We start from the raw sequence: 27,479 nt of genomic DNA, 5'->3' as shown, positions 1-27,479 counted from the left end.
GCTGTTCATTCTGTCGCCTGACCATGGAGACTCAGTTACATGGCGTAGGTTTCTGTGCCACAATTAAATATCTTGGCAAAGAATTGTTCCAGCAAAACATGCTTGGAATGTTTAGATCATGGCTGCGTGGTGGACTCTCTTAGCATGAACTACAGGGGGAGGCTTGATGTTACAACGTCCAACAAGAAGTGTCTGTCATGGAAAAAGGAAGCAGTGCCATTCCAGATGCCCTCCACATTCCCCGACGGTTCTATGGATCACAAAGTCTGTCGTAACCCTGGCGAGTCCTTGACGAAGCCCTGGTGCTATACAAGCCTTAGACCCCCTACAGCTGAAGTATGTGACGTCGACACATGTCGTAAGTGGAAAGATTTACTAAAACAGGGGTGTAATCCAATTGTTCAAGCGATCGCTCGTTCCGACGTAGACCCGGATTTGATTCGCAGTATAAGAGACACAGAGAGACGTAGAGATAGAGAGATAGAGAGAGAGAAGGAGAGAGAGAGAGAGAGAGAGAGAGAGAGAGACACACGCTCACACACACAGAGACAGACAGACAGACAGACAGAAAGACAGACAGAGGGGGGACAAATATATTCGTTGATATACTGTACTATATATTATCTTTTCAAAGTAACACAGTCCTCCAACATGACTTTACACTTTTGATTTCCATTCTAACAAGACCTGTAACTGTTGTCTGTTCTGTAACTCTGTAACGTTAGCATCTGGATTAATGGGGTTCACAGTACATATATAGCTCACATGCACCTGACTACAGCGACATCGCTGCCAGCCGTGACGACAGGGGAGGTGTACTTCAAACGGCCAAGCTCCGTCATTGCCAACATCCTCGAGTGTTTCTACTGGAACGGGGACGGGGCTAGACCGTGGGACGCGCAGAGATGGGCTTTGGACATGGGCGTCGTGGTTCTGTATACACACTTCTGTGAAGCACAGCGACCACTGACGTTCATGTGCATTGAGAAAAATGGAGCAACAGTCCAGTGGACGTACGGCAGCACGGGGTGTGGTAAGTGACTATAACGGTACGTCAGTCCTGTTGGCGCACGGGGTGTGGTAAGTGACTATAACGGTACTACAGTCCAGTGGACGTACGGCAGCACGGGGTGTGGTAAGTGACTATAACGGTACGACAGTCCAGTGGACGTACGGCAGCACGGGGTGTGGTAAGTGACTATAACGGTACGACAGTCCTGTTGGCGCACGGCAGCCCTGGGTGTGGTAAGTGACTATAACGGCACTACAGTCCAGTCGACGTACGGCAGCACGGGGTGTGGTAAGTGAATATAACGGCACTAAAGTTCAGTGGACGTACGGCATCACGGGGTGTGGTAAGTGACTATAACGGTACTACAGTCCAGTGGACGTACGGCAGCGCGGGGTGTGGTAAGTGAAGTTTCATGCTTTGCAACAGGTGCTTTAGGAGTGAATATATTATTATCTCTGTAAATTGCAATGTGTTAAGAATCACCTTTAATACGGTTAACATACATCGAAACTTTAATCAAATTAAACTGAAAGGAAGACAAGCTATAGAAATTCCCATGCTTAGAAATGCGATGTTAACGTACAAATCCCCAGTTAACACCCTTCCCACTGTAAGGTAAATTAAATTCTTGTTTCAGTTAACTGTGTACACGTTCCCGTGACTCCAGTTTCACAGGCCAAATCATCCGTGTCATATGAAAAGGGCGTGGCCACCTACACCTGCGACAATCCTGCTGACATGGAGATGATAGGGCCGGCCACCGTGAATTGCATCGACGGGCAGTGGGAACCACCCAGACTGGAATGCAAACGTAGGTCAATCATGACGTCACAAATCGATAACCATGTCATCCGACATATAGGCCGAGCTGTTTGACATTTTACACAGAGAGAATAACTGCACACGTCCCTGCGCCGTTTGTGTAACGATAATGTTTTAAAACGTAGCTAACCAACCAGTCAACGATCTGAGAAGAGACTCGTAGAAAATCACGCCCCACCATCCGTGATAACAAGTCCGTCAATTGGTTGTCGCATCAGGACAATCAAGGTGACGAGCGAACAATTTAACCTCTAGGCTAACTATTTTTTTATATATACCGACCGAGCAGGTAGTGAGTGAGTTGGGTTTAACGCCGTTTTTAACAGTATTCCAGTTACATCTCGGCGTCTCAGCTTAATGTGGGAGGAAAGCCCCAAGTGATGCAGGTCTCAGACGTTTACCACTTCGGTGAAACCCACGAGCACGGGTATGGTGCTGACAAACCAAGAAACATAATCGGGGCGAACGGATTCGAACCCACAACCATAGGTTCCTAGCGTGCCCAAGGGACGCAACTCTGCACAGCGAATCGCGGCGCCTTAAGCCCTGTTTATACGGCGACATTTGCACATATGTGTATTTTTGCATATGTGCAAATTTGCTTATGTGAGCAAATTTGACCGCATGGACGCATTTAGTCATGTGCAGATGTTACTCATATGAGTAAATTTGCACCTAGTTGGGACTAGGTGCAAATTTGCTACAACCTGTGAGTATATGCAGTTTAGATGTGTATTTTTTGCTACCGTGAGCAAATTGGCAACGCTAAATCCTCATTGGTCAGAATGATACCAGTTGATGTCTAGACTTCAAACAGACTAGACCGTCAAAAATGGCTAGCAGAAAAAGAACAAATGAGGGCCAAAAATGTGGATCTGCATGGAGCGACGATGAAACGAGATGTCTTTTAGAATTAAGGGAAGAGAATTGTTTTGAAGAACAACTTAATCCCTAAGGGTCTTGTTCATCAGCGTTATCATCTGTGTCTTCATTCCACTCATACTGAAGGTTTCATTGACACTCTCACATATGTTATGCAAGACAATGCAACAGCCGATCACTGTGCAAGCAAACTCCACATCGATGTCCAATCGCTTTTGTAAGCAACTCCACCGTCCCTTCAAACGACCGAAGGCATTCTCTATCGTCATCCTTGCCCTACTGAGGCGATAGTTGAATGTGGCTTGAGCAGGAATTAGATTGGCTCTGTTGGAGAAAGGCTTTAAAAGCCAAGACTTTAATGGGTAGGCCGCATCACCAAGTAGTACCACTGGCATATTGGAATCACCAACCGACTTGTTCCATGTGGGGGAAAGAATGCCATTATCACCTTGAATGTAAATATGCGGGCATCGTGGTCCTCGCTGACTGAAGCCCGGGACGTCATGGACATGATTGCTATACACAATGCTCAGATGGGGCACAAGGTCATCATCAACACCTGTCAACACCAAAGAGATTACCGACTGTCCTGTATTCTGCAAGCCAGTAAATGACAATTGCTGCCTTCTTTAGGACACCCAATGGTTCTTCAACAGTGTCTTGGGAAGGAGAACGTTCACCTTCAAGTCTTCTGCAAATGAAATCCAATGTTTCCTTTCTCATTCTGAAGTTTTCTAGCCAGTCTGTCTCTTCAAAGAGCTGCAGAACAACCATACCATACCACTCCTTCCTCTGCGCTTGCGGAAACATTCCAGTCTGATCTGTTCCACAGCTATGACAGAAATGGATGGTTTTGACAATTTACTCCAAATCTGCTTATGGGACTTATACTTCGTATGAATGCACAGCAAATATACTTCTGCTCACGTGTGTAAATTTGCATATGTGAGCAAATTTGCATATATGCAATATTTCGCCATATAAACAGAGTATTAGACGACTGGGCCACCCGTTCCCCTAACAAACAGGTAACCAGTGACACAGACACAGTGTCTAAGTGTCATACACGCTATTATTACGAAATCTAGATTGGAATGGAGATCGTCTCCCGTTAATATTCGAATCAACTGATGCCGAATCACTCATCACTTGTATTATAGCCAATCAATTCCTATTTGTTTTGTTAAGAATTCACTTCAATATTGTTTTGCGTTTATGGAGGTATAAGGTGTGCATATTGTGTAAATTAGCCAATGAAAAGCCACGAAATCACATGCAATTAAATAATTCATGTTTGAATGACTATAAACCTACTATGTGGTATCAAGTTTACGTTCGAACTTCTAACAAAGCAAAGTAGTTTTACTTCCTAAATAACACCCGCATCTCGGCATTCTTATGCAGTAAACACGCATTTTAGTTTAATAAATTCGTTTCATTTCAGCTGAGACAACTTTCGTAATGGTCATTTTGCATAGCACTAGAACACATTTCAGGTGTGAAGACATGATTAAATTAATGTCTACTTTAAATAAAATAATGCATATACGACGTACATATAGATTTAGTTGAAGCGTGACATAATTCTTAATTCACAATACTATTGTTATCCACAGCTAGAAATGTTGCCCTTAACAAAACGACCAAGCAGGACAGCACTTTTGAACAGTATGACGCTTCCAGAGCCGTGGATGACAATCTTGGTGTGTCCATGGGCAAAGGAGGGTGCAGTCACACCTTACCTTCACAGTTGTCCAACGTAACGTGGTGGCAAGTGGACTTAGAGGATCTCTACAACATCACCACGGTAGAGCTCACCAGCAGAGGGGATTGTTGCGGTGAGTGCAGAACATTCTATGACCTATGGTGAGTGCAGAACATTCTATTGACCTTCCATGGTGAGTGCAGAACATTCAACTGACCTTTTATGGTGAGTGCAGAACATTCTATTGACCATCCATGGTGAGTGCAGAACATGCAACTAACCTTCCGTGGTGAGTGCAGAACATTCAATTGACCTTCCATGGTGAGTGCAGAACATTCTATTGACCTTCCGTGGTGAGTGCAGAACATTCTATTAACCTTCCGGGGTGAGTGCAAAACATTCTATTGACCTTCCGTGGTGAGTGCAGAAAATTATATTGACCTATGGTGAGTGCAGAACATTCTATTGACCTATGGTGAGTTCAGAACATTCTAACGACCTATGGTGAGTGCAGAACATTCTATTGGCTTTCTATGGTGATTGCAGAACATTCAAATGACCTTCTATGGTGAGTGTAGAACATTCTATTGACCTATGGTGAGTGCAGAACATTCTATTGACCTTCCGTGGTGAGTGCAGAACATTCTATTGACCTATGGTGAGTGCAGAACATTCTAACGACCTATCGTGAGTGCATTCTATTGGCTTTCTATGGTGATTGCAGAACATTCAAATGACCTTCTATGGTGAGTGCAGAACATTCTATTTACCTCTGGTAAGTGCAGAACATTAAATTGACTTTCCGTGGTGATTGCAGAATATTCTATTGACCTTCCATGGTGAGTGCAGAATACTCTATTGACCTATGGTGAGTGCAGAACATTCAAATGACCTTCCGTATTGAGTGCAGAACATTCTATTGACCTATGGTGAGTGCAGAACATTCCAACGACCTTCTGTGGTGAGTTCAGGACATTCTATTGACCTATGGGGTGTGCAGAACATTCTACTGACCATTGCGAGTGCAGGCAGATTCCATACACCTACCATTGTGAGTGCAGGCAGATTCAATACACCTACCATTGTGAGTGCAGGCAGATTCAATACACCTACCATTGTGAGTGCAGGCAGATTCAATACACCTACCATTGTGAGTGCAGGCAGATTCAATACACCTACCTTTGTTGATGTAGGCAGATTCAATACACCTACCTTTGTGAATGTAGGCAGATTCAATACACCAACCTTTGTGGGTGCAGGCAGATTCAATACACCAACCATTGTGAGTATAGGCAGATTCAATACACCTACCATTGTGAGTGCAGGCAGATTCAATACACCTACCATTGTGAGTGCAGGCAGATTCAATACACCTACCATTGTGGGTGCAGGCAGATTCAATACACCTACCTTTGTGGATGTAGGCAGATTCAATACACCTACCTTTGTGGATGTAGGCAGATTCAATACACCTACCTTTGTGAATGTAGGCAGATTCAATACACCAACTTTTGTGGGTGCAGGCAGATTCAATACACCTACCTTTGTGAATGTAGGCTGATTCAATACACCTACCTTTGTAGATGTAGGCAGATTCAATACACCTACCATTGTGAATGTAGGCAGATTCAATTGACCTTCTATTGTCGCAAGCTCCGACGTCCCCACGTTCATACAGTTTGGTCCTCACTCTATGAAGGATCATAATCCAATGAACTCACTCAATGTGAAAGTCAATTCTTAATTAAATTTTTATCCATTTTATTTTTTTATTTATTTGTTGTTGTTTTGTTGTTGTTGTTTTTTTGTTTTGGTTGGGTTTTTTGGGGGGGAGAGAGAGGGGGGTCGGGGGGGGGGGGGGGGGGGTCGGTATGTTTTTTGTAGCAGGTTTGGGTGGGGCTGGATTTGTCACTGCTTCAAAACACGCAGTTTTCGGTGATAAAATAAGCCAAACATTTTATTTTTTTTAAACAAGCATCTTTTTCAGTGGATCCTGCATGTCCTGCATGTACATGAAACAGTGTGCTTTGGTAAAACTCGAGGACAGTTGCAATTTTCCGTAATGTTCCAGCAGTGAGCTCATTTGACAAAACTGTTTCTATAGTTATTTTTCGTATGGTTCTTCTAGGGGAAAGGTTGGGCAACTTCACAGTTACAATGCACACGGCTGACCCCGAGACAAGCGATGCTCATGACCTGTGTTTGTATCACCCTGGTTTCTTTGGAAATGGAACAACGAAATCTCTCCCCTGTGACCAGCCGACAGTGGGGCGTTATGTCAAGATTACGCAGTACCCTCGGGCATCAGAACTGTATCCCCTCCAACTCTGTAACGTCAGCATAAGGGGCCTACCCGCTCAAGGTAAGACTTTTAGTGAGTGCATACTGGAGTGATGCGTTGGTACATGTTCGAGAGCGAAATGATATTTAGCCAGACTTCGACCATCCACGTCGCTCTAAACGCTATTATTAAACATTTTGACCGAGCTATGATAACTGAGGTTACAATTTCACCGTTTTCTTGACTTTTCATTAAATATCCTGAAACCCAGTAATGAGTGAGTGAGTTTGATCTTACGCCGCTTTTAGCAATATTCCAGCAATATCACGGCAGGGGACACCACAAATGGGCTTCACACATTGTACCCATGTCGGGAATCGAACCCGGGTCTTCGGCGTGACGAGCGAATGCTTTAACCACTGGACTTTAATAATTTCATACAGGTTCATTCATGTTTGGATGGCGTCCATTCAACATACACGAGTATATACAAAACTTTGTGTTAATTAATATCATATTAAGTACATTAATCTCGAATAACGGTACTCCAGATGTTACCAAGACAGCGCCAACAACTTCAACTGCAACAACAGCAACCACAGATGTAACCACGACAGCACCAACAACTTCAACTGCAACAACAGCAACCACAGATGTAACCACGACAGCACCAACAACTTCAACTGCAACAACAGCAACCACAGATGTAACCACGACAGCGCCAACAACTTCAACTGCAACAACAGCAACCACAGATGTAACCACGACCGTAACAACAACAACTACACCAACTCCCATGACCACAACTACAACTACACCAACGACCACTTCGTACAACCCTTTCCCAAAGCGCAAGGTTGTGGAGAAGTGTACGTGTAGATGCAAGGACAAGTCCCGCCCTTCGGACACTAAGCAGGTGAAGGAAGCGGCGCAGGCGATCCAGAAGGAGCTGAAAGTCGAGACAAAGACTTTGAGCAAGTCTGTCCAAAAGAAGGCGAGCTCCAAGGACAAGCGGTCTTCCTCCACCAACATGGGCTATCTGGCTATATCTCTTATGTGTGTTGTGTTCGGAGCAATGGTCGTACCAGACGTGGCGAGTCTGGTCACAGCCGTATACAACACGATAAAGGGAGTATGATACCGCGGTATTGTACCTGATCACTCCCAGACATATACACAACATCAGGACTGTATGATACCGCGGTACTGTACCTAATCACTCTCAGACATATACACAACATCAGGACTGTATGATACCGCGGTATTGTACCTGATCACTCTCAGACATACACAAAATCAGGGTTGTATGATACCGCGGTATTGTACCTGATGACTCTCAGACATACACAAAATCAGGGCTGTGTGATACCGCGGTATTGTACCTTATCACTCTCAGACATACACAAAATCAGGGCTGTATGATACCGCGGTATTGTACCTTATCACTCCCAGACATATACAACATCAGGACTGTATGATACCGCGGTGCTGTACCTTATCACTCTCAGACATACACAACATCAGGACTGTAAGATACTGCGGTACTGTACCTAATCACTCCCAGACATATACAACATCAGGACTTTATGATACCGCGGTATTGTACCTAATCACTCTCAGACATACACAAAATCAGGGCTGTATTATACCGCGGTATTGTACCTGATCACTCCCAGACATAACACAACATCAGGACTGTATTTTACCACGGCATTGTACCTGATCACTCTCAGACATATACAAAATCAGGGCTGTATTATACCGCGGTATTGTACCTGATCACTCTCAGACATATACAACATCAGGACTGTATTATACCGCGGTATTGTACCTTATCACTCACAGACATATACAAAATCAGGGCTGTATTATACCGCGGTATTGTACCTGATCACTCTCAGACATATACAACATCAGGAATGTATTATACCGCGGTATTGTACCTGGCCACTCTCAGACATATACAACATCAGGACTGTATTATACCGCGGTATTGTACCTGATCACTCAAAGACATATACAAAATCAGGGCTGTATTATACCACGGTATTGTACCTGATCACTCAAAGACATATACAAAATCAGGGCTGTATCATACCGCGGTATTGTACCTGATCACTCTCAGACATATACAAAATTAGGGCTGTATGATACCGGGGTATTGTACCTGGACACTCTTAGACATATACACAACATCAGGACTGTATGATACCGCGGTATTGCACCTGATCACTCCCACACTTATACAAAATCAGGGCTGTATGATACCGCGGTATTGTACCTGATCACTCCCACATATATACAAAATCAGGGCTGTATGATACCGCGGTATTGTACCTGATCACTCCCAGACAGTTACAAAATCAGGACTGTATTATACCGCGGTATTGTACCTTATCACTCTCAGACATACACAACATCAGGACTGTATTATACCACGGTATTGTACCTGATCACTCCCAGACATACACAAAATCAGGGCTGTATAATACCGCGGTATTGTACCTGATCGCTCTCAGACATACACAACATCAGGACTGTATGATACCGCGGTATTGTACCTTATCACTCTCAGACATATACACAACATCAGGACTGTATGATACCGTGGTATTGTACCTGATCACTCACAGACATACAGACATACACAACATTATGACTGTATGATAATAATTAAATTGTTCCCGAAAATACTTGAAAAAAAATCATTATCCTTCAGACTATTGAAAAAAAACAGAAATTGACTGCCACAAAAATCACATTGTTGCAAGGTGTTTTTCTTTTCCTATTTTTAAATGTAGCTGTAGCCGTAAATATATTTAATCTCGATAAAGAATATTGAATGGTCGTTCCCTGTTCGCTGAATACGCCGGTCTGTACAGTTCACTTCTAGGGATACATATAATCGCTGAATACACCGGTGTGTACAATACACTTCTAAGGTTACGTATAATCGCTGAATACACCGGTGTGTACAATACACTTCTAAGGTTATGTATAATCGCTGAATACACCGGTGTGTACAATACACTTCTAAGGTTATGTATAATCGCTGAATACACCGGTGTGTACAATACACTTCTAAGGTTATGTATAATCGCTGAATACACCGGTGTGTACAATACACTTCTAAGGTTACGTATAATCGCTGAATACACCGGTGTGTACAATACACTTCTAAGGTTACGTATAATCGCTGAATACACCGGTGTGTACAATACACTTCTAAGGTTACGTATAATCGCTGAATACACCGGTGTGTACAATACACTTCTAAGGTTATGTATAATCACTGAATACACCGGTGTGTACAATACACTTCTAAGGTTATGTATAATCGCTGAATACACCGGTGTGTACAATACACTTCTAAGGTTACGTATAATCGCTGAATACACCGGTGTGTACAATACACTTCTAAGGTTACGTATAATCGCTGAATACACCGGTGTGTACAATACACTTCTAAGGTTACGTATAATCGCTGAATACACCGGTGTGTACAATACACTTCTAAGGTTACGTATAATCGCTGAATACACCGGTGTGTACAATACACTTCTAAGGTTACGTATAATCACTGAATACACCGGTGTGTACAATACACTTCTAAGGTTACGTATAATCGCTGAATACACCGGTGTGTACAATACACTTCTAAGGTTACGTATAATCGCTGAATACACCGGTGTGTACAATACACTTCTAAGGTTACGTATAATCGCTGAATACACCGGTGTGTACAATACACTTCTAAGGTTACGTATAATCGCTGAATACACCGGTGTGTACAATACACTTCTAAGGTTACGTATAATCGCTGAATACACCGGTGTGTACAATACACTTCTAAGGTTATGTATAATCGCTGAATACACCGGTGTGTACAATACACTTCTAAGGTTATGTATAATCGCTGAATACACCGGTGTGTACAATACACTTCTAAGGTTATGTATAATCGCTGAATACACCGGTGTGTACAATACACTTCTAAGGTTACGTATAATCGCTGAATACACCGGTGTGTACAATACACTTCTAAGGTTATGTATAATCGCTGAATACACCGGTGTGTACAATACACTTCTAAGGTTATGTATAATCGCTGAATACACCGGTGTGTACAATACACTTCTAAGGTTATGTATAATCGCTGAATACACCGGTGTGTACAATACACTTCTAAGGTTACGTATAATCGCTGAATACACCGGTGTGTACAATACACTTCTAAGGTTATGTATAATCACTGAATACACCGGTGTGTACAATACACTTCTAAGGTTACGTATAATCGCTGAATACACCGGTGTGTACAATACACTTCTAAGGTTACTTATAATCGCTGAATACACCGGTGTGTACAATACACTTCTAAGGTTACTTATAATCGCTGAATACACCGGTGTGTACAATACACTTCTAAGGTTACGTATAATCGCTGAATACACCGGTGTGTACAATACACTTCTAAGGTTACGTATAATCGCTGAATACACCGGTGTGTACAATACACTTCTAAGGTTACGTATAATCACTGAATACACCGGTGTGTACAATACACTTCTAAGGTTACGTATAATCGCTGAATACACCGGTGTGTACAATACACTTCTAAGGTTATGTATAATCGCTGAATACACCGGTGTGTACAATACACTTCTAAGGTTACTTATAATCGCTAAATACCACGGTGTGTACAATATACTGGGGTGTACAATACTTTTGTAAGGGTATGTATAATCGCTGAATACACCGGTGTGTACAATACACTTAAAATGTAATCACTGAATACACCACATGGAAACACCAGACGGAATCCCTGTGGTTACTGAAAATAAACGTAATGACTCTATGTAACGTAATGACTCAATGAAATGTAATGACTAACGTAATGACTCAATGTAACGTAATGACTCAGTGTAACGTAATGACTCCATGTAACGTAATGAATTTACGTAACGTAATGACTTGATGTAACGTAATGACTCAATGTAACGTAATGACTCGATGTAACGTAATGACCTATTATAATGTGATGACTCTAAGGTATTGACTTTACGTAACGTAATGACACTATGTCTGTGTGATATATTCTCTGTATTGTTTCTGATATTAACGTTTTTTTCTGTATTTGTACAAATCTATTTCCGTGTCGACTCTGCCTGTCACTCGTTCTGTTGACGCCATTTCCCGCCGTGTGAGGGGCAGGCAATGAACTTGATCGGATTCGATCCGGGATCAACTTACTTGGCGATCACAAACCTGGCGGGCTAGGCAACACTGACAACAGATTTGTAAAATGAACATTTTTTGTCCATCGATTATCTTGTATTACAATATGGATCTATTTTATAGACTATATGAATTTCATTATGCTTAAATTAATTATTTTTTTTATCCCAAGAATATCTTCTTAATCACACGTGTGCGTTTGTAATGGAGTGTGATCACAAAATATAGTTATTCTATACCATCATTATTTCCTTGCTGTCTAGCTAGTATCACGTGTCAGTTTATACCACTGTTCTGCACGCTAGAACATCAGTATGTGTTTTCAGGAGCTTAAATTCGAGCATTTCAGTGCGTATATTTTCACATAGTCGTCTAAGGCGCCGCGATTCGCTGTGCAGAGTTGCGTCCCTCGGACACACCAGAAACCTATGATTGTGGGTTCGAATCCCGGTTCGCCCCGATTATGTTTCTAGGTTTGTCAGCACCATACCCGTGCTCGTGGGTTTCACCGAAGTGGTAAACGTCTGACACCTGCATCACTTCGGGCTTTCCTCCCACATTAAGCTGACACGCCGTGATATAACTGGAATACTGTTAAAAGCGGCATTAAACTCAACTCACTCACTCATATATTTTGTGGGGAATTTATGGGCTGTTTGTGAAGAAGGTGTTTCAGAACATGGCTTTTTTGTAATCCTAGTGAATCTTATACTATTACAGTTTCGCAGAGCTATACAGGGAAGTGTGGTGTAAAAACGTGTTCAGGCCTTATATTTTTTAGGGCTTGGGTGACGAAACCGCCCACATTAACAATCGCAAATTTAGAACAAAACAAATCAGAATGACTTTGTTATTTTCACAGCGCCAACTGTGAAGATCGATTTGACTAATAAATTAATCCAAGAGATTTAGATGACTGTGATATGAAACAGAATGTTTTCCAACGATAAATCGTCATTTTGTATGGCCTTACCGATCCAAATGAATCGATGATTAATGATTAATAAAATCATAGGCACTTTCACTTTCAAATTCCGTAAGACCTTAGTTTTTCATGTGCTTTTCACACGAGGTTTTTTTCGAAACAAAAACAGGACAGGATAAGCTACGCATATTATCTTATGTGAAAACAATTAACCATCCGGTACAGATGTGTCTTTGGTCCATTTTCTGGCCAGTTTAAAGATTTGAAAATATATTACAAAGTTTTAAAACAAAAAATTGTTTGTTTAGTTCCTCATTCAGACTGAAATAGTATTCATCGTGTAATATTTCACCGTCTAATTATTTGAAATAAAATCTGAAACATTATTCCTGTCAGTCTTTTAGTTCAATTTTTGCAATGATTACTGAATTGTTGGGCAAACGTCCATCACATTTCGCAGATGATGTCAGCAACTGGTATGACGTATCATTGTTGACTGTCAATCGGCAGTTAATATCATAATCACAAGCATTTTATTGTAATATTTTATATCAGATGAACCAGTTTCTATTGACGTATATATACTGTGAATCTTGAAATTAATGCGAGCGTGAATTAATTTCACATGCGCGAGGTCTTTTCTCGCATTGATTAAACATCGAATTTATATCTCACAATGATTATCAACAATAAGACGGCCTCACTTTACATTTTAGATAGCAGAAATACCAACATGGACATGAGAGAAAGAAAGTTGGGGATTTTACGTGCGCTTTCCGACTTCATGCACACTCACAACTTGGACATAAGAACAAAGAACTATATATATTCCACATCACTGTTTATTGAGCAGCACTTGTAACAAGTATATAACAATGTCATTCAAACACTAGAAATGGACATCCTCCGAATTGACACTGCTGGGGTCAAGAGTTCTACTCACTCGTATCCACCATCACTGTTTATTCAACATTTGAGACCGCAACGGCTGCAACGCCTTCATCATAAGCCATGTTAGCGGCAGCGTCTTCAACGGCCAGTTTAGCAGCAGCTGCCGTTGCCTCTCGGCCTCCTGTGCTGCAGCAGACTGGGTTTTCTCCATGGCAACAGCTGCATCTATACCTATCGGCCTCCTGTGCTGCAGCAGACTGTGTCTTCTCCCTTGCAACAGCTGCAGCTGTACCTCACGGCCTCCTGTGCTGCAGCAGACTGGGTCTTCTCCAAGGCAACAACTGCAGATATACCTCCCGGCCTCCTGTGCTGCAGCAGACTGTGTCTTCTCCATGGCAACAGCTGCAGTTATACCTCCCGGCCTCCTGTGCTGCAGCAGACTGTGTCTTCTCCATGGCAACAGCTGCAGCTTTACCTCTCGGCCTCCTGCGCTGCAGCGGACTGGTTTTTCTCCATGGCAACAGCTGCAGTTATACCTCACGTCAGCAGCAGCGTCTTCAACGGCCAGTTTAGCAGCAGCTGCCGTTGCTTCTCGGCCTCCTTTGCTGCAGCAGACTGGGTCTTCTCCATGGCAACAGCTGCAGCTATACCTCTCGGCCTCCTCTGCTGCAGCAGAATGAGTCTTCTCCATGGCAACAGCTGCAGCTATACCCCCCGGCCTCCTGTGCTGCAGTAGACTGGGACTTCTCCATGACAACGGCTGCGGCTATACCTCCCGGCCTCCTGTGCTGCAGCAGACAGGGTCTTCTCCATGGCAACAGCTGCAGCTATACCTCCCGGCCTCCTGTGCTGTAGCAGACCGGGACTTCTCCATGGTAACAGCTGCAGATATACCTCCCGGCCTCCTGTGCTGCAGCAGACAGGGTCTTCTCCATGACAACAGATACAGCTTTACCTCTCGGCCTCCAGCGCTGCAGCGGACTGGTTTTTCTCCATGGCACTAGCTGCAGTTATACCTCACGTCAGCAGCAGCGTATTCAACGGCCAGTTTAGCAGCAGCTGCAGTTGCTTCTCGGCCTCCTGTGCTGCAGCAGACTGGGTCTTCTCCGTGGCACTAGCTGCAGCTATACCTCTCGGCCTCCTCTGCTGCAGCAGAATGAGTCTTCTCGATGGCAACAGCTGCAGCTATACCCCCCGGCCTCCTGTGCTGCAGCAGACTGGGACTTCTCCATGGCAACAGCTACAGATATACATCCGCCTCCTGTGCTGCAGCAGACCGGGACTTCTCCATGGTAACAGCTGCAGACATACCTCCCGGTCTCCTAGTCATTTGCACTCGTCATATTCTTGTGGGCAACGTTCTCACCGGTGACTCAACGAGCAGCTTCACGCTTCAGCATCTCCTGCAACTGTTGAACAAGTGATACAAGACCGGCAATCATCCACATACAATATAATGTAATGTAATACCTAAGGGCTTTTAATATCATATCTTTTTATTTTAGTATATCAACAAGCAACAATTGCGATTCTTTAGTGTGCTTCACTCCTTAAAGACGTATCCCCATGTAGTTTGGGAGAGGATCTACGTCGGCTGATTGTGTTTCTGCCATCATTGTAAACTGTGGATATATTCGCAGTAACAGCTGACCATTCTATTTCAATTGCTTCATTCATCCTTACAAACACCATGTAGTCAAAACATACCTTCCATCGCGGCACATGGGGTATTTCAGTACGTCGCATAGACAACCAACACAAAACCGCGTAGAAATATCATCTCGTATCGGATGATTTTGGTCATTGCTTAAAACGTTCTTTTAAAAGGTTTTATGGCAGACGTGTGAAGGACATTTATAAACTTGTTGTTCCTGTGTTTTTTCATGTGAACAGTTGACATGCCTTTGCATGCGTTTGTGACGGGTGCCACCCGCGGGGCAGGATACGCTCACCTTTTCGCGGACACCTGGTATCGTCACTATTTCATAGTGATTAATAAACACATGCTCGTGATGTAGTCGGAATCGTACAATCGACTCTGCTTTTTGCAGAGATTTCTATTGGTCATGGAAAGGGTTTTGTCTCTTTTATTTAAATGATACGCTGATTCTCTGTGAACGTCCGCTTTCAGTTTATTTTAACACGCAGCCATTATATACACGTGTTTTTTGTGCGTTTAATGGAACGTTTATGTTTTATGCTAGCCTTACTTGTACCTTATTTCGCAACTGATACAACCGGCCTGTCACTATAAGAGGTGTGCTGTGCTTGTAGTCGGTTAATAACAGGCAACGTTTTTACCTTTGTTCACAGGAGTGAGACATATTCATTAGGGTACAGCAACTGAATAACAGAAACTACATCACTCGGTTGATTTTAGCATATATTTGATTTTCAATTGAAAATATCTTAAGATAGAGATATTATGTCCGAATAATTTAGTCTACTGCCGCTAAGTAAGCACTTTCTTTTAAAATATAATCTAATTTCAAACTTTACCCCCAAAAATTAAAAATCGCAAAATACACATTTGATGCATACTTAGACCTCTTATCTTTGAAAATCATTCGATTTGCTATTTTCGGCCCAAATTTACATTTACTTTTTTACCAAAGTCTTCATTGAACCAATTTGTTTTTACACAAACTTACCCAGCCACAGATTACTTTTTACAAATTATTGCAGGAATTAGTGATGGTTAAATACACATAGCCAAATTTAACAACAGTTCTGCAATTACATAAAAAAAACCTCGGTATCCTTTATTTTTTGCCCTCAGTATATAATTTTATATCTTATATAATCATCCCACAGCATCGGAATATCCAGTTCCTGGTCTGTACAATTTCACTTCGTTTTTTGCATGCGTTATGAACAAACAGAGTAACTATTGTTGTTTTTTCTTTGTTTGTTTGTTGTTTAACGCCACACGCAGCAATATTCCAGCTATATGACGGCGGTCTGTAAATAATCGAGTCTGGACCAGAAAATCCAGTGATTGACATCATGAGCATCGATCTACGCAATTGGAATACGATGACAAGCATCAACTTAGTCAGCGAGCCTGACCACCCGATCCCGTTAGTCGCCTCTTACGACAAACATAGTTGCCGCTTACGGCAAGCATGGGTTGCTGAAGACCTTTTATAACCCGGATGCACCGGCTTCATTGGAAGAAACTGGCCTGACTCTTATGTACAAGCATGATTGTTCTAATGTGGAGTAGGGGGCACGGGTGGCCCAGTCGTCTAAGGCGCCGCGATTCGCACTGCAGAGTTGCGTCCCTTGGGCACGCCAGAAACCTATGATTGTGGGTTCGAATCCCGGTTCGCCCCGATTATGTTTCTAGGTTTGTCAGCACCATATCCGTGCTCGTGGGTTTCACCGAAGTGGTAAACGTCTGAGACCTGCATCACTTCGGGCTTTCCTCCCACATTACGCTGACACGCAGTGATATAACTGGAAAACTGTGAAAAGCGGCGTTAAACCCAACTCACTCACTAATGTGGAGTAGCTATCCTTTTTCACAAACTAATTCTCCTACAAATCATGTTTTGGATTACTGGTCTAGTGGTTAAAGTGTTCGCTCGTCACGACGAAGACCCGGGTTCGATTCCCCTCGTGGCTGCAATGTATGAAGCCAATTACTGGTGTTCCCCGCTGTGATATTGCAGGGATATTGGTAAAAGCGGAGTAAAACCATACTCACTCATGCACTCTTTTCTACTTCGGATTCCACGAGCATAGTGTTGAGTGGGTGAGTTAGTCGTGTTTAACTCCACTCCAGCAATATCCTTCAAACCCGCGGGGACAGAGAAGACTGGGTTTCCTGCTATGCACCAATGTAGGGAATCGAACCGGGGTCATCAGCGTAACGGGCGAACGCCTTCGCCACTAGACTAACAGCCGCCCATTGGAGCATCTGTCGTTTCCTGCTGTTTAATGTCAATAACATATTTTAGGATTTTGGTATATTTTTTAAACTTGAATATAACATTATGAAAAGTCTAGAATAGATGTACTTGTGTAAAATATATTTATCGTTATAGTACTAATACAAAATTGAAATAAACTGCCGGGAAAAAATAAGTTTACACTTGAAAATTGGATTCGATTCGAAACGTTACATGGCTGAAAACGGTCGCCAAAACACTGCAAACATAAGGTCCAAAATACAACTATGATACCCGAATCAAATACATCACTAATAATTAAATAACCTTCATTTTAGCTACCATCACACGTGGGCGCGTCCGTGAAGATTAACCGAAGCGGTAATAAAATATACTCTTGAGCTTTGTTAGTTTGTCGCTATTTACATGAAGGGGTGAACGAGTGAGTGAATGTTGCGTTAGCCGCAGCTAGGTTATTTCCAACTACAACCGTGGTCATATTCTGGCCAGAAATCCCTTAAGGAAAAATAATTGCAGCAGTTATGTACAGTTGTTATCGCGTATTGTTAAATTGTTATCATGATTAATTAAAGTGAGTCCTTTATATCTGAGGAAAATATACAAAATGTATAAAAGTTAGTAAAAAAACGTTTTATGAACTTTTGATTTTAGATTTTATTTGTAACATCTTATTTCTTCATAGTTTTATTTATTTATTCACATGATTATTTTATTGTTCGAAATCATTTTTTAAAAGTTTTATTCGGTAAATCAATTATTAATAATATATATCTACATTTGGAATTTATATTTATCTATATAGCTTTTATCAAAAGAACATCCATTTTTGTAATAGATAATAAATTTCCTCTTTAAGTCGTTTTCACTTGAATACCAACAGCTGAAAATATGTTTTGTCAAAAGACAATAGGGTTCCATTATCAGTAGCACCTGTCGATAAACGGTTGATTAGCAAGTTGCGTCTTGTTTCGCGGTCAGGGGTGGTGTTCTATAATGAACGGTTAACTGTATAAGCAAGTAAAATATTAATTCGAAACCATACGATTTGTTTAAAGGTGTGTGTCCTTTTAACTGCTCGTTTATTGTTTTAGGGAAATTCGATTTAGACACCCCTATCTGCTTGTTGAAAACAGCGATGATCTGTTCCATCAAATGTGCAGCAAGGCCAAGATCGAGATCCGATTAGGTGGACCAATCGCAATGTTCTTTAACTAGGGTACGTCTGACGAATGGACCAACCGGAATCGTCGTAACATATCATCAAGAAAATCTATCATGGCGACGTTGATGTTTACAAATGGAGTCGGTACAGGGTGATGTTTGAAACTGAGCATGTAGTTGATAGCCTTTGAAATACACTCCACAAATTTCTATGCGTACAACGAATTGAACTTTCACCACAATGTCAGAAAGATACAGCTCGGAAACATCTGTGGTGAGCAGAAGATATGAAAGAAGCGGAGGTACAAATCGTGGCCAAATGCAAAATTTGCTCGGCGAGTTCAGAGGTCTGTACGAAGGAAAACTGAGAAGACTCGAGGAAGCCGAAAAAACAGGAGAAGAAACATCAAAGGTTAGTATTATGCCGTCCGCACTGATACGTACTGACATTTGACGTCTTATTTGTCACAAGGGTTGGCAATCTTTAGTTTAACATGGTGCATCTTTCATTCATTGCTTGTCAACATACTGATCACTGAACCTGCTGAACATGACAGATTACTCTACCTGTTTTCCTAGGTTGTAATTGGTAAATATGTTTTGTAAATGTTACTGAAAGTTAAAATCTGCACATGTTACATGCATTGGGAAAAGTTTAGGGCAACAGGTCCGTGTTTATTGAAACTTACATGGTAGGATATATTGTTAGCTGTGTTTGTACTTGTCCCCACTTGTACCATGTGTACTGCTGTCAATGTAATCATGGTCATTAGAGCCCATCTTGATAATTAAAGATTACACTGTAAGGGGAGTTTGTAAGGAGACACAATATATTATACACATTGCTAATAAATTTGATATACCAAGTTTAACGTGTATCATTTTTCACACAAATTATGCCTTGAATATGGAATTATCAGAGACGTTTTATTGTTCATATGTCACTACATTTAATCAGTTACCTAGATATGGTAATTCAAATTAAACCAGCATTTAACAATTGACCAGTGGTTTCAGCTGATGTTGAAAAGAATTTGCCTTTCAAAAACCGTATGCTGTGTTTGTGCAAGACAACACTCTCATGTCACAGATCGGTTTGACATTTTGTGAAAAATTCCAAACCTTTCACTGAACAAACAGGACACATGATATGGTATTGGCGGAGTTTGGTGAAACTGTTCCCTCTTTGTTTATCTGTGAAATGACAGATTGGAGTATTGATCAGTGTTAATCATATTAATCAGCATAGCACTAATACCTGAGTGAGGTTTGCCTCCAACACGTCCAGTACATGAAAAGTGTCTTTAATATCAGAATAGGAATCTGGAACATCAGAACATTGATCACCAGGCCAACAGAATAATTATGAACTCTTAGTTTTACAATAAAAGACTGTCTTGCCACTGGCCGGGGTTAACATTAGTAGACATTGGGGCACCAGTTTGAGTGTATGATCATGATGATAAGGCCGTGAAATTAACTCATGAAAATTATAATGAGTGAGTAAGAGAGTTTGGTTTTACGCCGCTTTAAGCAATATTCCAGCAATATCACGGCGAAGGACCACAGAAATGGGCTTCACACATTGTACCCATGTCGGGATTCGAACCCGGGTCTTTGGCGTGACGAGCGAACGCTTTAACCACTAGGCTACCCAACTGCCCCCATGAAAATTATAAGAATACCTAACCAAAAATATTTGTTTTGTCCTTTGTGCAGAAAGTGAGTTTTTCTACCTTAAAGGGAAACAACACTCCATCTTTAAAAGTATTGAAATGGGGATGGGCTTTTCTTCGCAGATTCAGAATTTGCTCAGTATGGGCAATGATTTTGACTGGTTTGACTTTTGTGTGAAGCAACAGTTATTGTATGATCAAAGAATGAAAAGCTGTATATCATAACAAAGGATATTACAATAAGGCACTACAGCCAAACTGACATGTGTTGTTGATCATGTTGATTAGTGCATACACAACTTGAAAGGGTGTAGTTATCGGTCAACAGCATATTATGCAGTCAGTAGACAGGTACATAGTATCTCTTCTGAGAATTCAGGTATATGAACAGGTGATAACAAACCTGGTCAATAAGAATGTTAAGTTTGAGATAAATTGTCACTAGATATGTTTATTTTCCATTTAAATTGCATTTTCTCTTCTGCTGCCCATTGTTTTATAGTCAGAAGTAAAGATTATTGTTTATATTTCTCGTAAACTAAGCCAGAAATAGCAAAAAATGCAGCTTTTACTATATATATGTAAAATAATAATAACCATAAGCATAGCACTCTGGAAAAAATGATTTGCTATTGCCGAATATGTTTAACGTATGGAACAATTTGATCAGTCACCTTTGCGGCCTCACACATATTTGGTACAGCAAATGAATAAAAAGACATTTGAATATCGTAATTACAACTGACAAAAGTTATATGTATAATAACCGGCAAGACTTTGTTGCAAGGAATGTATGTCAATATCAACATAAAGGAAAAATATCCCATACATCTGTTGTTTTTTGCAACTCAACTGATGCTGAAGGGGTCATTGTCGGCATAGGTACTACAGATATGTACCCCAGGTACCCTAGCCAAAATCAAAATACAGAAAATACAATAATAATAGTAATCATGGTAATGCTTAGCATACTTACTGATGATGATGATGATGATGATGATGAAGAATTTGTATACCACCTAATATCCATCAGTAGGTGTTCAGTGGTGTTGTGCATGCTAAATAAACACACGTTAAAGTCAGAGTATGTTGTGAAATGCTTTGTTGAACAGATGGGCTCTTAGTTGTGTCCTAAACTGGGATTTAGAAGATGATGTTCTTATTGAAAGAGTATTTCTTATAGTTTATCCTATCCCACATTCTGTTCTTGAATTACCACTTTGAGTTCACATGGTGCAGGAGATCCAGCTGTAGATATACATTTATTGACAAGGCCCTATTTGCTGCGTCATGTTTCTGATAATGCTGACACCTGGTTGTCTCCCCTGACAGACGAGGGTGCGTATCCTGCAGTCGTACGTGAATGACCTGAGTGAACAGAATCAGGTGCTGGTGCAGACGGTGGAGGAGCTGGAGAGAGAGGCCAACGAGAGAGTCTCCATCCTGGAGTCCAAGTTGGCCAAGACCTCCGGCACTGCGAAGGTCAGTTGCCTTTCTTGTCTACATTGTCTCAGCTATAACAAGAAGCCAGAAAGCTGACATTCAAAGCAATCTCATTAAAATCAGATCTTAGTTCTCGCTACCGCTAAACAAAGATCTGAGGACATCCAATTACTGGTCATGTCAGACCGACCTTGCGCGAACTTTGACCGACCAATGGAATGACCAATCAGAAGGCAGCTTTCTTGTGCTTTACGGCACTAATTTCAAATTGGCGACTACGCTTCGAAACATATTTTGACAAATTCTCAATTACAAATTTGAAACCTGAACATAAGAACATTCTGGAAAGGCTAATAGATGGTCTAGATTGTATGGATTCAGTCGTTGAGCCGGTAACTATTGTTTAGCAATAGCGAGAACTAAGGTCTGATTTGAATGAGATTGACATTCAAAGAGGGTCTACGGTGCAAAATCAGATTTGATCAAGAATTAAATATTTTTCTGTGTAATATTTATTTCATATATTCCAGCATTAGGCATTGGCACTAGTCCTGTAGTCCTTGCCAAACTGCCATATGCATGATATGGTTAAGGTATCAAAAGGACTACGGGAAATTTTAAGGGTTTTGCTATATGTTATCACTACGAGGACTAGTGGATTAAAAGTGTTAGTTTCTACTGCTGTATTCTACATTAAGAGGATGTACCTCATCTTGCCCCAAAATTTATTTTTGTTTTTCACACACATTGTGTTCAACAAGGTCATGACACGGATCATTGATTTACACATAAACACACCTTCGTAGAATCATTCATGTGTATGACAATATTGTCATGATATTTTGAAATTGTTTTCCCCTTAAACAGAACTTGCAAGTCTGATATTGCACCTGTAAGATGAAAGATAATCAAATCATTTTGATTGTTGATGTTGACGTGAACTTGTTGTGACTTAGAGTCTTGTGTTGCAGTGTTGTGTTGTTGTTTTCAGCTTACAGAGACAAAACATCAGGTAGATTGTGTTACATGTTCTTTAGAAAGACCTTCTGGTCAGTCACATTTAACCTAGAGGTTCTATGAACATTCAATCTACATTTTCATTCAAGATTTCTTTGGAGAAAAGTAAACATGCTTGAGATTTTATTTTGATTGAAAGCAACTATGTCTTATCACATAAAATCTGACATTGTGTTTTTTATATTTTGTAATCATATAGAAAAGCATTTTTTTAAACTTATCCTCTGCATATAACATGTATTATGCAATCTCAAACAAAAGAGTATCGAGCACAGCTTATAATAGATCTTGATAATATTGATGAAACTGTAGCTTGTTTGTTGGGATGTACAGCACTGTACATCAGCTGTTAACCTGGCTGCCTTGTGTGATATGCATGTCATTCAGATTTGTCAAATCTGCACATTGTCATCACTTGTTCTCCTACTGAGAGGTGGGAAACAACTCACTGAACTAGCACTTTAACTGTAGAGATTATATGACCACTTCCAACTAATGTCGATTTTGCACTGTCATTTTAAAAACCTGTACCTGCAGTAGTTCAAAGTTAAGCATGAAAGGCAATGAGTCTCTTATTTTAAAAATTAAAATTAAAATTTTATGAATTTAATTTTAAATTTAATTTTTATACATTTATGTTTTAATTTTATACATTTAAATTTAAATTTTATACATTAAATAGGCACCAGTGTGTTACCATGGTTATGGTTTTAAAGCTCTGTTAGGAATATTGTGAACACTTGAGCCACTAGTCGAAAGGTATAAGTAAGGTATATTTCAATCTCTCTTGTAATCTCTCATGTTATCATGGTTTTGAAATTCCTTGTATTACACCTGAAAAGACAGGATTATTATAGCAACATAGGACATACCCCATTTCTTGTCATGTTGGTCCAAAGTCTTGTAATTGGTGCATTGACTCCCTGTGCACTGAGGGCAGGCCATCACCGTGTCATCTTAAACATGTTGGTCCAAAGTCTTGTAATTGGTGCATAGACTCCCTGTGCACTGAGGGCAGGCCATCACTGTGTCATCTTGAACATGTTGGTCCAAAGTCTTGCACTTGATGTTCCGAACACCACTGAACGACACAGGCCACCTCTAACTCCCTTTCATCCCATGCTGGTGTAAGTCATGTAGAAACCTATTATGTACTCAAGCTGCCCTGCCCTAAACCATGTGTTACTTCACTGGAGTATGGTGTGCCAGGGTTTTCGATATGCAGTACTGATCCCATATAGGTGAACCTCCTCCAAGTGCCACAGCAAGAATCCAGTGAGAGTGCTTCACCATCTCCTGGCAATACTGGACAAGGTAGTTTGGTGGTACATACCCTTCCAGGGGAGACACTATTTTCATATCCAACTGGTCCACGGCTTGTTTTGGAGAATTGGTTATGTAAAGTAATTAGATTTTGGTAGAAACGAAGAAGTCACTCTAGATTTCCACTAGTCTTGGTTGAACAGGCTCGTAGCCTTGTCTGACCCTGTCCTCCTGGTTCATCCAAGTACTGACCTGTGACACATTGGGGGGCAAACACCCCATGCCTAGAAGAGAACTCTCTCCTGATAACAGTTGTGTAATATTGCAATAATCCTCACACAACAACCTTCTATATCCCCACTCTCGCCTCCACTCTGCCACCATACATCACCTCCATGCACATATTGTGACATGAGCCTCGCACAACTCCCGAGTCTTCCTCTCCTGTGGACAGTCTTCCAAGTGACTGTGAAGTCCCTGTGCGTCTAACTCGTGTTTGAGCACTGACATCTTATGAGTTCCCCCAGAACCACCCCCAAAGATTACACAGAACAGCCCCGTCTCCCCACAACTCTCCCAGCCGGGGACAATGCCAGGAAACTGTCAAGAATTGTAGCTAAGAGAGTATGCTTGAGTCTTTTTATGGTTGGAGACTAAACAAGGGGATTACAGTATATGACAGCTCGGTGTGAAGACGTTTTTGTAGTGCTATATTTTGCCTTGTGCAGATTGGAGATATTTAGCAATGAGTTTGGATCAATTCAAGGTCGTGACCCAAGAGGTGAGATCTCTTTTATGTTCAGATTAGGCTAAAAGTGTTTTTTTAATTATTAACGTGTGCCTTATTGTTTGGTGCAGATGCTGCAGCTTACATCATTTCTTTATTGAATTTATTGTAATTTTTGTGGTGTAAAAACATTACTGTTAGATTACCTGATGATTGTTTTAAAAATAGCTTCATTAGGAGTTTAAGAACATGTATATCAGTTTATCAATAGCTTATTGCTGTATGTCTGAAGAATTACTTTCAGCATTCAGTAAGATTTTAGTGTAAACAAATGATTTCTTTATCATTAAGGGTGCACAGATGGCCCAGAAGTCTGAAGCGTTGCAATTCGCTTTGCAGAGTTGTGTCCCTTGGGCACACCAGACTCCTATGATCGTGGGTTCGAATCCTGTCAGCACCATAGCCGTGCTCGGGTTTCACCAAAGTAATAAACATCTGAGACCTGCATCACTTCCCCCATATATAACTGGAATACTGTTAAATGTAGCACTCACTCACTCACTCACTCACTCACTCACTCACTCACTCACTCACTCACTCACTCACTCACTCACTCACGATTGAGTATTTTCATTAGTATATTACACTTGTTGTGCAGAGGTAAAATGAGATTCATCTGAATTTTATTTAACTGGAAAACATAGAAAACAGCTTGTTGATTTGTTGTGTGGCGAGTTAGAAGTAAACATAAATTTAGTATGACCATGATTAGTGGTGACATTCAGCATTTGTCGGAGCATTTCCCTCCTTGCTGACACTGCTACTCAACTTGCTCAAGGAATAGAACTTGGTTAGTTATAAGTTCCCAACTTTTAATATCCACTGTTGAACGAATGTAAATTGTAGTCCCACCATGATCCATTGTGAAAAATATGCAAAATGAAGAGATGAACTGGTGTTTCTTTGTTGTTGCTTTGTTCATCAATATTGATACATGAAAGTACTTAAGTTTATGACTGAATTATTAATCAATGAATGAATTGTGCGGTTTAACAGCTTGATATTTCTAGCACGAGGCTCAAGGACTAGTGATCACTCATTATAAACCAGTTATCCTGAATCCTGATTTTTAAAGGAACAGAGTTTCAATGGGATGGTCAGGTGGGAGACTGTGATACTGACACCAAATGGTTTTTATATGAAATCCTGCTAATTGCAATTGGAGCACAGGGAACAAATCTTGAGAGTCTCTTATATTCAGCATTTATCAATCAGAGCTCCAGATAAGCTTTTGGTGTTGTGGGTATTTTACCCATGCATTTTAAAATCATTGGGTATCAGTAATTCTATCTGGGTATTCAAATTTCTGTTACCCACTAGTTTTTACACATGTGGGTATTTAAGTTAAATATTTAAAAACACTATTCTAATTAAAAACATCTAGTCCCTGCAAACTGGTGTCGTGTGGGTTTTGAGAGCTTTATAGGTCTCAAGAATACCACATACTTCCACAAGAAAGTGTGATTGCAAATGATCATGATGTAACTGTCATCGTGGAGTTTGACAAGGTTGACGGAATGCCTGTTTATAATTTCAAAATAAGTTGCTGATTTGCTAATCGAATACGCAGGGTTACTTCACAATATTTTGATGATACGCACAAGTTTTATTTTTGTAGCGTATCTGTAATGTTCGTTGCGTATTTGGTACGCTTGGATTTTATTTTACTGCTTATTTCTGCATTTCTGATGCTTATTTTACGCAGATACGCAGCTTATCTGGAGCTTATCTGGAGCTCTAATCAATACTTCTTGTATTCACTTGCAAACCTTTTCCAACATCTGAATGGCAAGAAAGTGAGGCATTGTGGACATGGAAGTTTTCTGTTTTCAGTTGTCTCATTAGACTTTAATATTCATAGATTTTGTCAGGTTAGAAGGAAGACATGTTTCTTACCTTCTCATTTCAAGTTTTCTCTTTATTTGTTTGTAATTAAAAAAATTAAAACTAGTGTATAATTTGACAAAATGCAATATTGATAATTATTTGGGCCAGTCGATTGAAGCCAATTCCAAGAAAATAGGTATTGAATATTTTGTCCTACAATGCTTGCTATAATTCTTCGGTGTGTATTTTCTTATTTTTTACATTTTTGAGTACCAAAATATCTACCTTACCAAATATGGCTTGCAAACTCTCTTTAAGACTGTGTAGAAGGCAAAACATTAATGTAAAACATTTTATACATCAGTTCATGAGACCTGGCAAGAATAGTATAGAATAACAATATATTAAAATATTATCTCTGTTTATCCTTATTATGTGATGTTTTCACATTATACTGAAAAAAAGTCCTCAATCCTCAAGTTCTAAATATTTTTTCAGAACAAAAAAGTCTCAATTATTTCTCAAAAATAAAGAGAGCTCTTAACATGGGTAGTTTAGTAAATTTGTCTGTGTGAACTCCGACCCCAGGTAATCATCGGGATCGTATCCATCTAGAGGAAACACCTGTGTGTTTT

The 27,479-nt window shown here is 40.7% G+C and overlaps 3 protein-coding genes across 10 annotated transcripts in view; 2 read left to right on the top strand and 1 right to left on the bottom strand.

The window, feature by feature from the left end:
• LOC124123526 overlaps window positions 1-9,556 on the top strand; it is a 43,997-nt gene extending 34,441 nt beyond the window's left edge. Inside the window, exons 10-15 of the mRNA XM_048399051.1 lie at window positions 116-358; window positions 782-1,033; window positions 1,650-1,823; window positions 4,333-4,554; window positions 6,550-6,783; window positions 7,254-9,556. Of these exons, the coding sequence (XP_048255008.1) occupies window positions 116-358; window positions 782-1,033; window positions 1,650-1,823; window positions 4,333-4,554; window positions 6,550-6,783; window positions 7,254-7,840 (1,712 nt within the window). The 3' untranslated portion in view covers window positions 7,841-9,556. The remainder of the gene's footprint in view (window positions 1-115; window positions 359-781; window positions 1,034-1,649; window positions 1,824-4,332; window positions 4,555-6,549; window positions 6,784-7,253) is intronic.
• Window positions 9,557-13,689: 4,133 nt separating this feature from the next.
• LOC125381642 lies at window positions 13,690-17,761 on the bottom strand. Its single transcript, XM_048398754.1, has 2 exons — window positions 17,466-17,761; window positions 13,690-15,165 (listed from the first exon to the last, which is right to left on the bottom strand). The coding sequence occupies exon 2, from the start codon at window positions 14,445-14,447 to the stop codon at window positions 13,821-13,823; it is 627 nt and encodes a 208-aa protein (XP_048254711.1). The 5' UTR covers window positions 14,448-15,165; window positions 17,466-17,761; the 3' UTR covers window positions 13,690-13,820.
• Window positions 17,762-18,939: 1,178 nt separating this feature from the next.
• The window catches only part of LOC124123519 (COP1-interactive protein 1-like), a 121,974-nt gene continuing 113,434 nt past the window's right edge, over window positions 18,940-27,479 (top strand). For 6 of the 8 annotated variants that reach the window (XM_048399045.1, XM_048399047.1, XM_048399046.1 and 3 more), the window contains exons 1-3: window positions 18,940-19,243; window positions 21,840-21,989; window positions 22,942-22,962. In XM_048399045.1, the coding sequence (XP_048255002.1) occupies window positions 19,073-19,243; window positions 21,840-21,989; window positions 22,942-22,962 (342 nt within the window). In that variant the 5' untranslated portion in view covers window positions 18,940-19,072. The remainder of the gene's footprint in view (window positions 19,244-21,839; window positions 21,990-22,941; window positions 22,963-27,479) is intronic. The other 2 variants (XM_048399050.1, XM_048399044.1) reach the window with 1 other exon arrangement.

This window comes from Haliotis rufescens, unplaced genomic scaffold (genome assembly GCF_023055435.1).
Source record: "Haliotis rufescens isolate VD_foot unplaced genomic scaffold, xgHalRufe1.0.p SCAF_19, whole genome shotgun sequence".
NCBI classification, from domain to species: domain Eukaryota; kingdom Metazoa; phylum Mollusca; class Gastropoda; order Lepetellida; family Haliotidae; genus Haliotis; species Haliotis rufescens.
Note: the sequence above shows the minus strand (reverse complement) of the source record. Positions and strands in the feature narration are given on the sequence as shown.